The 13,146-nt window shown below is 37.0% G+C and overlaps 2 protein-coding genes across 2 annotated transcripts in view; both read right to left on the bottom strand.

The window, feature by feature from the left end:
- LOC130215599 (zinc finger protein OZF-like) overlaps nt 1-13,146 on the bottom strand; it is a 226,606-nt gene that overhangs the window by 163,020 nt on the left and 50,440 nt on the right. The window lies entirely within an intron of this gene.
- Nucleotides 1,731-12,864, bottom strand: LOC130215601 (zinc finger protein 160-like). The gene is made up of 4 exons (XM_056447447.1): nt 12,802-12,864; nt 9,566-9,922; nt 7,962-8,318; nt 1,731-4,762 (listed from the first exon to the last, which is right to left on the bottom strand). The coding sequence occupies exons 1-4, from the start codon at nt 12,854-12,856 to the stop codon at nt 4,263-4,265; spliced, it is 1,269 nt and encodes a 422-aa protein (XP_056303422.1). The 5' UTR covers nt 12,857-12,864; the 3' UTR covers nt 1,731-4,262.

Here is a 13,146-nt window from a genome sequence, read left to right as displayed (position 1 = left end):
GAAACGTACATTTTCATTTATAAAAATGTGACAGGGTCTGATCTTTAAGCTTGTCTTCCTCAAAAAAATCATACAATTCAAGCATAGGACTCATTCTTGATCACTGTCAGCTTCTCCTCATCATATGAATTCACAGCCTTAAAGGTGTATTAAACACATGATATGTTAAATTTAATGCAAATGTGACAGGACTGAGAATCATGGGGACAATTGTAAAATAGAATTTTTTTGTAGAATTTACTGATAATTTCATGTTTTTAATCAATTGATGTGAATAATAACAACTTAAAATTGCTAAGGGAGAGCGGGGCACAAAGTAACACTTTTAGGTTTTGGTCAAATAATGCTCAAAGTAATTGGGTTAGACAAACCATATTTTTATACCAACAACACACAAGCCTCTCCTACAAATGAGCAGTGGTTGTATGATCGCCGGACTTATGGTTTCTGTGCAGTATTGACAAAAGTGCCAGGAGTAAAAATGTTACTATTTACCCCACCTGCGGGGTAACAGACAGAGGGCTAGTTAGTTGTAACACATGCTTAAAAAGGCAGATTTCACACAATTATTTTAAATCCAGTTTATTTTAATTAGTAGATATGTTTCCTCAGTACTTAGCTCAATTTATTTTTTTATTCTACATAGCACCGTATGTTTATTCATCTAATGGACAAACACATTTGGATTTATTAGCATTATTATACAATGCATTTATTTGCATTATTAGCAGTAAAATTATTTTTTTACTATTAAAAATATTTTCTATTACAAACATTTTTATATACAAATTTCTCAACATTAAACTCAAAATTCAACTATTATTTTGTTAGTTTAACTGGTCTCCAATAGTGTGTGGCTTAATTTTAACACCCTGTTACAACTAACCCATCTGTGTCGTTTTTGTTCTACATAGCACAGCATGTTTAATTATTTATTTATTTATTTATTTATTTATTTATTTATTTATCTAATAGATAAACACATTTGGATTTATTAGCATTATTATACAATGCATTTATTTGCAGTATTAGCCGTAAAATGATTTTTTTACTATTAAAAATATTTTCTATAATAAACATTTTTATACACAAATTTCTCAACATTATACTCAAAATTCAACTATTATTTTGTTAGTTTAATTGCTTTCCAACAGTGTTTGGCTTAACACCCTGTTATAACTAACCCAGCTGTGTCGTGTTTTCCTCAAAACTGGCTAGCAGTCACAGTTTTTTTTTACGTCTTTCAAAATGGTTCCTACTTTTAGCCTAGAAGACGGTGATCACAACAATATAAGATTTTACGTTCATACTAGCACAGATTTTTTAAAATAAAAAAATATTGACTATAATAAAAAATGATTTCATGCTGCAAAAATGGTTTCTCCTGTGTTTCTCATGCAAATTTCGCTGAAGTTTTTCAGTAATTGGCAGGAAGACGTCTGCCGACATTGTGGTGAAAACCTTGGGCGCATGTCATGGTCCACCCTGAGCAAATACCTTAAAACTCTGCTACATTTAACCTCGCATTACTTTGTGCCCCGCGCTCCCCTATTACTGAAGTATTGCTTTCCTAAATAACAGTTTTTAGCATAACAAAACTACTAAAGCTGTAAGTTCAATTGGGCTGAGGACAAGGACAGAGTTTGTACAGTGTAAATTGATTTAATAAGGAACAAAAATCTGAGAACCAAATGATGACATATTCCCATAATCGACCATCAGTCCAAATCTTTGAGATGAAATACTTTTTATTCACCGTATTTGAGTTTTCATTTCAGGGACAGATAATGTATGTTTCTAGTTGAATGTCCCATATATTAAAAAAGCTCTAACAAAGTCTTTAGTAACAAATGAATTTATGCCAAGAAGGGAATTTTATTGGAATTCCATATTAATAAAGTTAACTGGAGGAAAGCATGGCTGTAAGAGAAATTCGTTAACACTTTATGTTACCGACTCGGTCCCAGTCATTTCCCTCGCTGGCCAGCAGAGGTCACCATCCCCGGACTTTTAAGCATTACATCATCCATCTAAACTGATTGTGCACACACCTGAACTGAATCTAGTTAACGACCCACGCTTCCTATATAGACCACACACAAACATCCAATACGCACTAAAGTGCGAACACACATCAACAGTAATCAATAATGGTCTTGGGGCTGGCGGCTGACAGACACAGAGTGATTTACCAGGCATAGATCAGTGGCAGGCGGTGTGGTTTATATAGGAAGCGTGGGTCGTTAACTAGATTCAGTTCAGGTGTGTGCACAATCAGTTTAGATGGATGATGTAATGCTTAAAAGTCCGGGGATGGTGACCTCTGCTGGCCAGCGAGGGGAATGACTGGGACCGAGTCGGTAACACTTTACAATGAGGTTCATTAGTTAATGCATTTACTAACATGAACTAATCATGAACACTTGTATAGCATGGATTAATTATAATTGAACATTTACTAATGCATTATTAACATCCAAGTCCATGCTTGTTAACATTAGTTAATGTAACGTGAGTTAACATGAATTAACAATGAACAACTGTATTTTCATTAACTAACGTTAACTAACATGAAGAAATACTGTAGTAAATGTATTGTTCATGTTAGTAAATGCATTAATTAACATTAACTAATGAACCTTATAGTAAAGTGTGACCAGAAATTCATTTAAATATTTTACAAATATACCCGACTAACTTGTTGCTCTCTAAATTTACAGTTGTAATGATAAATCAGAATGTCTTTTATTCATTGATTGTCAGTTTTCAATTGCTGAAGGCAAAATAAATTATTTGTTACTTTGAAAATGACAATTAAATATAACAGTTTTGTCAAATTTATCATTTATTAATTTTATTTTCGGCATAGTCCCTTTAATAATAAGGGGTCGCCACAGCGGAATGAACCGCCAACTTATCCAGCATATGTTTTACACAGCGGATGCCCTTCCAGCTGCAACCCATCACTGGGAAACCCCCATACACTCTCATTCACACACACACTACAGACAATTTAGCTTACCCAATCACCTAAGGCGCATGTGTTTGGACTTGTGGGAGAAACTGGAGCGCCCGGAGGAAACCCACACCAACAAAGGGAGAATGGCCCAACACAGGTTTTTCGAGTTTAATAAATTTCCAACAATTTCAAAAACTCACATTTTTTTCATATTGTTATTACGGGGTATTGTGTGTAAAATGTTGAGGAAATAAATGAATTTAATCAGTTTTGGAATAAGGCTGTAACATAAACAAATGTGGAAAAAGGTGAAGCGCTATCAATACTCTACAGATGCACTGTATGTATTTAAATGACATCTCATTTATGATAAAATGTATTTGTTTTTAGTGTTTTGAGGGATATTTAGTGTATTCTGACCTACAGTTTCCTCTGATTAGCCATTCAGACATTACCGTAGATCAAACTACACAAACTATGCATCTAATTTGACTTAACTTTTAGTTAACTTGTAGATACAAACATCATTTTAATGAGAAAATTGTCTTGTGAACACTTATGATGTCCATCGGTGCTCTAGATCTGCCAGTTTCAGACTGCTGAATGATATTTTTCCCAGCATTGATTGGCGCAATTATGCATTCACAATTGTATGAACCATAATAGGGGTGGTCAAACGTATACTTATATTATCTATTATTCATTTACTCATTTTCCCTCGGCTTAGTCCTTTTATTTATCAGAGGTCGCCACAGCGGATGTTTTACACAGCAGATGGCCGTTCAGCTGCAACCCCGTACTGGGAAACACCCATACACACTTATTCACACACATACACTACAGCCAATTTAGTTAATCAATTCCTCTATAGCGCATGTGTTTGGACTGTGGGGTAAAACCCGGGTGAAACCCACACCAACACCGGGAGAACATGCAAACTCCACACAGAAATGCCAACTGGTCCAGCCGGGACTCGAACCAGCGACCTTCTTGCTGTGAGGTGACATTGCTAACCACTGAGCCACCTGTTATCTTATTATTTTAATGATTAATATTATTATTACTGCTAGTTTTAATTATTATTATTAATATGGCAGATCCCCCCCCCCGCCCCCATCTTGTTTTGACATCCTTCAGGGGGGGATCAAGTGTTAATTGAGGGGTCAATCCCCCCCAAATCCTCCTTTAATTTGCACCCTGTAGACAATCAGATGCAAGTCTGGATACAGTCACAAAATCTGAATTGACCATCAGGATCTGCAGTGTAAATGCAGCCTAAGGTGCACCTTCAGATGCGAAGGCCTCATAAATGGATTGCTGTAATGATCAGCTTGTGCGTTTTCTCTCCGCTGTGGATCAGCAGGTGTTGATTAATAGATGATGAGTGTCTGAAACTCTTCCCACACTGAGCACAAGTATACGGCTTCTCTCCAGTGTGAATCCTCTGATGTGATTTCAGGTTATTTAACTTGCTGAATCCCTTGTCGCAGTGTGAACACGTGTACGGTTTCTCTCCGGTGTGAATCATCTGGTGTTGCCTCAAATGCGACTGATAGGAAAAAAACTTTCCACACCAGGAGCACGTATAAGGCTTCTCGTCTGCATGAACTCTGAGATGGTTCTTCAGGTCTGAATTCCTCTGAAATACTTTGCCGCATTGATCACATTTGTGCGGTTTCTCATCGGTGTGGATCATCTGGTGTCGTCTTAGATGCGACTGCTGTTTAAAACTCTTTCCACACAAAGAGCACGAGTGTGGCTTCTCGTTTGAATGGACACTTTCCTCCTTTTTAACCATCAGGTCTAAAATTAAAGGAAAAAACTTTACATTTTATGAGAAATGTGAAGTTGGGATGCAAACGATTAATAAACAATTGATTATTTGTCAATGACTCTTTTAGTCAATCATCGATTTGAAAACAAAACCTTGTATTATAGTCACAACTTAAGTGATTTCTCTTTTATTTTTGGCAAAAAGCTGAGTAATTGTTGTGCAGTAAGATATGGCATTACTTCTGCGGACATTTTTTGCTATTTCTGCACAGAATTTTGGTAAAAATCTGCAGATTTCTGCGTAATTATTTTGGGAGTAAAACTAAACCTTAATATATGAACTAAAAAGTAATACTTTATTTCTTTTAGCCGGTTTTCACCTTGAGAGATAGGGTGAGCAGAGATAAGGGATGGATCGGCAAAGGACCTCGAGCAGGGAATCGAACTCGGGTCGCCGCGAGCACCTGGGTGCTATATGTCGACACACTAACCACTAGGCTATTGGCGCCGACAAAAGTAATATTTTTTTAACTTGTATTTGATGTTTACAATATGTGACGACCCCAGGATTTCAGTTTGGATGTGGCAGATCCTGGTTGGGTGTTTGGTTGCTCACCAATTGGTTTCAAAGCGTATAAATGCGAGGTTGTGCTAGCTTCTGGAGGACGGTGCGGCTACTTGACCGTCCTCGTGTCAAGACCATCTCTTTATTTCTGCAACCTTATGGTTTTGTTTGGCATTATTTATATGTGTAGTTAAAGTTAGTTATTTTCTTTATTATTCCATAGACATTTGTTTGTTTCTTGATTTGTTGTTCTATTAGTTTTATTTATAATAAATAAGTTGCATATATATTCTTTAGCTGTCTGAGCTCTTTTATGTTGCGACTCCAAATGCAAATCCAATTAAATCAACTTTATTTGGTAAACAAAGCAAGTCTCTCATATAATATGTCTACTAAAAAACAGAAAATTTGTACAAACTATATTATAAATAAATCATTAACATTTTTATATTAGTCACTAATAATACTGAAATTAATTTAACAACTGAATAAATATGAATTTAGACACATTTACACAATTAAATAAACAGAATCAATGATGGGCTAGAAATCTGCGTAATTCTGTGTGCGCAGATTCCATGTGGGCCTAGACATTACTTCAACAAATGATCAGCCAGAAAGGCGAAATTGATGAATTTGTACCGATTAGTAGCATCAGTAGCTGTGTTTCCATCCAGAAATGTGAATGAACTTTATGCGCAAAACTGAATTATCGCAAATTAATTTGAAAAATATTATTTTTCCAAGAAAAACATACAAATTATATGTTTGTTTGAGCCCCGTCCACTACTCAACTGTGCGGGTGGATGATTTTCGGTCAGTGGACAGTAAGGATTGCATTAACGCTTCACTAACTGTATTGTATCACAATCATTTGTCAAATATTTGCACATTTTTTAATATGTCATAATTTTAAAGATTAGGCTACATCTTGAGCTTCTGATTTTTTCTTGGTGCTGATGTGCTTTTATTACATTTAGATTCAACAAAATATTACAATTAAAAAGGAAACAAATTATGTCATAACGAATGCCCTAAAATAATGTAGCCTTTGACAGAAAGCATCAGTGTTTCTTTACATGATTGGGGAACGGGGCAGGGTGTATGGAGTAAAATCACTGTCATAAATATTTTGTGCGTAAATAAAATTGTAAAGGAAAACGGAGCGTACTCGTAATTTTACGAGGCTACAATTCTAAAATCTGCGATTAGAACAGACACAGATACGACATTTTCTTTGTCTGTTTGTATACGACTGATAAATTTACGATGGGTGTACTTTACAAACGTGAAATACAGTTTCAACACGGACACGAAGTCCTGATTACGAGTACGAATCAAACAGCGACACTGTCAAAATTACGTCACCGCTGTTACAGGCATTAATAAACAAGCGAGAGTCATCGATCACAAGGTAAGATTTCTGTTATTCCCTCTTTTGAGAAATGTCCGTCATGAGCTGTAATAAAGGTTGAGACTTAATAAGGTCCATTTTTGCTGTGTTTCTTGGACATTTTACACAATCAAAATTAAGAACGGGCCGAGGATAGAGACCATAATGTAAGTTAACTTTACAGGCAGCAAGCGCAGAGTTTCTCAGTGAATCACTTGACGGTGTTTCTGCGCCCGCTGCCTGTAATGTTAACTTACATTATGCTAGCTCTCTATCCTCGGCCCGTTCTTAATTTTGATTCAGTAAAATGTCCAAGAAACAGCGAAAATGGACCTCATTAAGTCTCAACCTTTATTACAGCTCATGACGGACATTTCTCAAAGAGGGAATAACAGAAATCTTACCTGAGACGGTGTGTGGGGAGCTCGAGTCCCCAGCAGGCGCACCCTTGTGATCAATGACTCTCGCTTGTTTATTAATGCCTGTAACAGCGGTGACGTAATTTTGACAGTGGAGTGTCGCTGTTTGATTCGTACTCGTAATCAGGACTTCGTGTCCGTGGTGAAACTGTAATTCGTGTGTGTAAAGTACACCCATCGTAAATTTATCAGTCATATACAAACAGACAAAGAAAATATCATATCTGTGTCTGTTCTAATCACAGATTTTGGAATTGTCCCCTCGTAAAATTACGAGTACGCTTCATTTTCCTTTACGATTTTATAATTACGGATTTGTCAATTTTATTTACGCATGAAATATTTATGACAGCGATTTTACTCCATAGGGTGGGGCTGGATTTGTGTACCTTGAAATAAAATCTTGCAGGGCGCCTATAATTATTTATTACACTATTAATTATTTATTACATGCATTTTCACATTCTGATTCCAATGCCTCATTATTAAATTGTTAAAATTACTATAATTAAATTAAATATTCTGAAGAATGAAATATAATCGTTTTAACAGAAGGAGTGTACTTGCATTGTGATGTTATTATATTGTCATTCTGGCATTATATAAGGACTGGCATAAAATGGTCTTAAATAATATCATTTATCGCAATATATTTTGATGCAAATATAGATATCGTGACAGGCCTAGTCGTCACTTGGATGTGCAACAAGACAAACTAAACAACAATACTTCATCTCCATGTTGGTGCACTTAAAATAATGTATTAGATGAAGTTTTACATAGATGTGTTATCAGCTTTACAGTTATCATAAATAACATGTCCTTTATCTTTAGATAACATCTTCTACTTACTGTGATAGTTTTTTGTGTGTCTTCGTAGAGTAGATGAATCTGAGAAACTCTTCCCACAAGCAGTGCAGTGATACGGTTTCTCTCCAGTGTGAGTCCTCTCGTGTGTTTTCAGGTTTCCTGAAAAATTGAATCTCTTCTCGCAGTGTGAACACTTGTACGGTTTCTCTCCAGTGTGGATCCTCATGTGAAGCTTGAGATGGTATTTGTGCCAAAAACTCTTTCCACACTGAGTGCAGGTCAAACCTTTCATTAAAATATTATCTTCAGTCTCTGATTGATTTTTTTCATCACTTTTATTATGATGTTTCTCCTCATCATCTTCACTCAGTACTTCACTCTCCTCCACCACAATCAGATCTGAAAATCAAGTAAATAAGTTTATTTTAGGAGGCCTGTTTTTAAAGTTTGTAAACAGCAGGTGGCGCTCTAGCAGGGCTAAAAATTTTACTTGCATTTTCAATAAAAAGAATGTGTGAACAAACAAGAGATGCCACAAAACCATCAGTACAACCTAGGGTTGGGCGATGTCAACCAATTTGGCATCGTATGATGTCTAATGTTACTGTTTTCATTTGTGCTTTAGCTTGAAGATCCATTTCTTCTTTACCTTTATTTATATATACCTCTCAAACTGCACAGTTTTGCTCCGATCCTAATCAAACAGGCGATGCACCTAATCGAGGTGTTCAGAATCTTTTCAACAACTTGAGAAGTCGGGTCAGCTGTTTGATTAGGGTTGGGGGAAAACTGTGCAGAGCTGCGGCCCTCCAGGAATTGAGTTTGAGATCCATGGCGTACTGTTTTTGTACTGAACATACCATATTTTGAACTGTGCCAAAAATTAGTACCCTAAAACCATGATACGAACTGAACCAATTCTAGTGTGAACTGCAAAATGATGCTCTGATCTGAATCTCAGTTCAACTCATGTTCAAGTTTGAATGTATCTGTGCCAAACTTTTATTCATTCGTTCATTTTCCTTTGACTTAGTCCCTCATTTATCAGGGGTCGCCACAGCGGAATGAACCGCTAACTTTTCCAGCATGTTTTACACAGGGGATGCCCTTCCAGCCGCAACCCAGTATTGGGAAACACCCATACACACTCATTCACACACACTCATACACTACGGCCTATTTAGTTCGTTAATTCCTCTATAGCGCATGTGTCTGGACTATGTGGGAAACCGGAGCACCCGGAGGAAACCCACGCCAACACCGGAGAACATGCAAACTCCACATCGAAATGCCAACTGACCCAGCTGAGGTTTGCACCAGTGACCTTCTTGCTGTGAGGCCACCACTGAGCCACCGTGCCACCCTAACCCCCATCCTTCTCCCAATTTTTTGGATTACAGACCTGCACAATTCACATGAATGACCTATTTCAATGTATAAATGGGGAACTCTGCTGAAAGATGACAAGCTTGCACACCTAAGCTTGCTATTGTCAAAGTTTAATATTTTACGATCCCTTATCTCTTTTACGATAAAATAGATAACTTGAGTTTATAAAGAAGCCCAAATGTTCATGCGAGAATGGGTTGCTTTCAATCTGATGAGGGTGACTTTGATCTGTACTGATATGTAGATCTTTTACTTACTGTGAAAGTTTTTCGTGTGTGTCTGTAGAGAAGATGAATGTGTGTAACTCTTTCCACAAGCAGCACAGTGAAACGGTCTCTCTCCAGTGTGAGTCCTCTTGTGTATTTTCAGGTATCCTGAATGATTGAATCTCTTATCGCAGTGTGAACACTTGTACGGTTTCTCTCCAGTGTGGATCCTCATGTGACGCTTGAGATCATATTTGCGCCCCAAACTCTTTCCACACTGAGTGCAGGTCAAATCTTTTGCGGCTGTTTCTTTCATTAAAATACTATGTTCAGTCTCTGATTGAGTTTCTTCTTCACTCTTGACATGATGTTTCTCCTCATCTTCACTCTCCTCCTTCACCATCACATCTGAAAAGTAAATAAGTTCAGTTTAAGAGGTTATATTTTATCAGTTTGATAACAGCAGATGAGGCTCTAGCAGCACTCAACAGTGCAAACATTTCCAACTAAAAATAAGTGTGCACACTAGGCCTGTGCAGCTCATCAAAACAGAATCATAATAAGTAGCAGCTTTCACACCAGACGCAGGAAGTGCTGCACTATGAAACCCATTCATTTCAATGGCTTCCGCCGAGAACAGCATAAGAGCAGCTGAGGTCAAAGTTAAATATTACTCTCATGACAAGACATTACACCATGTGGCAAACTTGTTCCACGTGTGCATGAGTAGTATACTATGGCAAGGGAGGTAAGTAGTGGTGTAACGAATAACAAATCTCATGGTTTGTAATTACATTAAGGTTTTTTAGTCATGGATCGGACCATTTTTCGGATCAGCTAAAAAGGGGAGATGACAAATGTCATTTGTTTTACATTTATTATACAAACAGCACTGCAAGACACTAATGTTTTTTTTTTTTAAGATTTCTTTTTGGCCTTTTAGCCTTTTTTTTGACAGGACAGTGTTTAGACAGGACGCGAAGTTGGAGAGAAAAATGGGGGTAGGGTAGGGATATGTCCTCGAGCCAGGATTCATACTCGAACGCCCTGACATGCTACTGCACTATATGTCGACGCGCTAACCACTAGGCTATTGCGCCGCATCACTAATGGTTTGAGCCAAGAGGCAACCTCCTGCTCTCCCTCGGGAAGCCAATACGGAAGTAACTGAAACTGCAATTCATCGAAATTCGGCTAGTCCTGGCTCCATATGGAGCAAATTTCAATTGGGCCTGCTGTGAGAATGGCCAACCTTACAGCAGAAAAAAGGGTTTACAGCCTGGTACAAAGAACGAATTAGGTTCATTTAGCTAATATTACCCTTTATGACAACTGTGAGGGGGTGAATTTTTTTATAACTCATCCATTTCCTTTATATTAGGTTATATTAAGTTTACATATTTAAGGGCGTGGCCACTTGAGTGACAGCTAGGTCTCGCTGGTCGCCGTCACTTCACCTCTGCTGACTCTGGCAGATTAGCCACTGATCTCGGCATATTCACCGTATTTTTTTCTTGTTTTATGTCAGTTTACACAGCTAGTTGCTTTTTGGACTTATTTCTTACAATTATCAGATGATATGGGATGCTGTGTGCACTTAATTGTTCACGTGGCCTCTGTTTCCCAGGTGAGTGGAATTTTATACTTAACATACCATCTCTATAAATGCATTGGTCTTATTTAAGATCATTTTCCATTTATAATGTTCTTTAGACCTGTAAAACACTCCAGAATCTGACAGATTGATTAGCTGTAAGCTCTAGAACAGTCATCTGAAGCGTTATCATACAGTGTTATGCCTGGATTTCATCAATAGCCTTGCATTTACTAACACAGACTATAGTTGAAGTATCTGGAAGTAATTCGCGTTTTCCTCCTGTAGAAAAACGTCATAAGAACAATGTTTAGTGGCTCAATGTATTACTACAGTGTTTTGAAAAGTCTAAACACTTTATTGATATAGTGTACAGCCAAGCACATGTGGTCAGAACGCAAACGAGTCGCAGGTAATGAAAGTAAAGTAAAGTCTGTCTAAGCCAGGTCTAAGCAAAGTGCCAGCAGGTGTCTGTAGCTCCGCTCACTCTCCGCCTCTTTACCCTTGTTTGGTATCCCGCCGTTGGTGCGATGACGCGCGAACAAAATGGCGACGGTTGGCCGCGCCTACTTGTAGCTTCTTTTGCAGTGTTCAGAAACCTATGGGTGACGTCACGGATACTACGTCCATATATTTTACAGTCTATGGTTTTAGCAAACTGAACTAAGAACCTGTCATTTTATAAAAAAATGAAATGAAGAAATAATCAGCTAAATAAAAATAAACTTAAATATTCAATACTGTAAAAAATCTATTACTGCTATTGTTGCTGATGACGCTAAATTATATTTTATTATAATTTGTACGATCCATATTTATTTTTAGTCACATTTTCAATAAAACGTGATGTTTTATGAGTAAAGAACTGAATCATTTATTGCTAGATGATCATTTTTGAAGAATTAGTGGTATATTATTCATGGCTGGTTGTCGCCACCTATTGGTAAAATAATGTAATTGCTGCCTACAACTTTCATTTTTGAGCGTCATTAACTGTATATTACAGTGATTTTAATGTTTACCATAAACATCAGTGGTTTTATCTAAACTATTAACTGTTCTCTCAGTACTTCTGTGTTATTTGACTGTTTGTAACCATATAACTAACTCAAAAGACTAAAGACTCAATCTCTTTCTTGATTTTTGCATTTTTCAAAAACAGAATTGAATGCAGCGATTCAAAGGATTAATAAACATTATCTATTTACTAAAATAATCTGTGACAGAAGTTCACTCAAAAGTGAAAGTTCTTAATTACTAAGTTCTTATTATTAATTACTAACACTCCCGTCATTCCGACTACTTTCAGAACATAAGTTTTGATATTTTACCATATGAAAATGCAATGAAATTATGAAAATTGTGAAAATAAAGCAATAGTACAGAGATCTGGTCCCAATGTCAGGTCAGGGTGCGCCAGTAGCCTTTAAAACGCGCACGCGGAGGCGCACTTAACACGCATGGGAAAGAACTGGACATTCATTTCATGTTTTGGTTAACTAATTCTTTAAATACAACTCTCTTGATCTCTAAAGAGAAAAAAAAAGAAATTTGTAATTAAATCAATTTTAGTAGAGACACAACTGCCTGTCATTTTCACATTCGTTTTTCAGTTAGGGATTACGTCTATTAGCAGGGGCGTCGCTAGACCCAATTCACTGGGGCACGTGCAGAGTAATGAATAAACACAAACCTATGAGTTCTTCAGTCTCTTCCTGTTTAACTCTGCAGGGTTCTGGATCACTCATCTTCTCACTGTCCTTCATCTGTCTTTATCTTTGACTGATGGTGGCAGAGCTTCAGAAGAAGAAACAGAGAAATCTGATTCATTTACACTGATTGACTAATGAAGAAACATCTTGATAATGTGGATCTGAAGGAGTTAATATAACGAACGAGGAGGAGCTATTGACATAAAATTAAGAGAATTTCAGCAGATTATACTGATTAGACTATAGATTATACTATATGATACGATGAGACTATAATATGTTCATTAAACAGCCGATCAGCTCATTTTATACTGAATATTTGCAGG

Source organism: Danio aesculapii, chromosome 22, assembly GCF_903798145.1.
Source record: "Danio aesculapii chromosome 22, fDanAes4.1, whole genome shotgun sequence".
NCBI classification, from domain to species: Eukaryota; Metazoa; Chordata; class Actinopteri; order Cypriniformes; family Danionidae; genus Danio; species Danio aesculapii.
The sequence above is the reverse complement of the archived record's forward strand: the minus strand, read 5'-3'. Positions and strand labels throughout refer to the sequence as shown.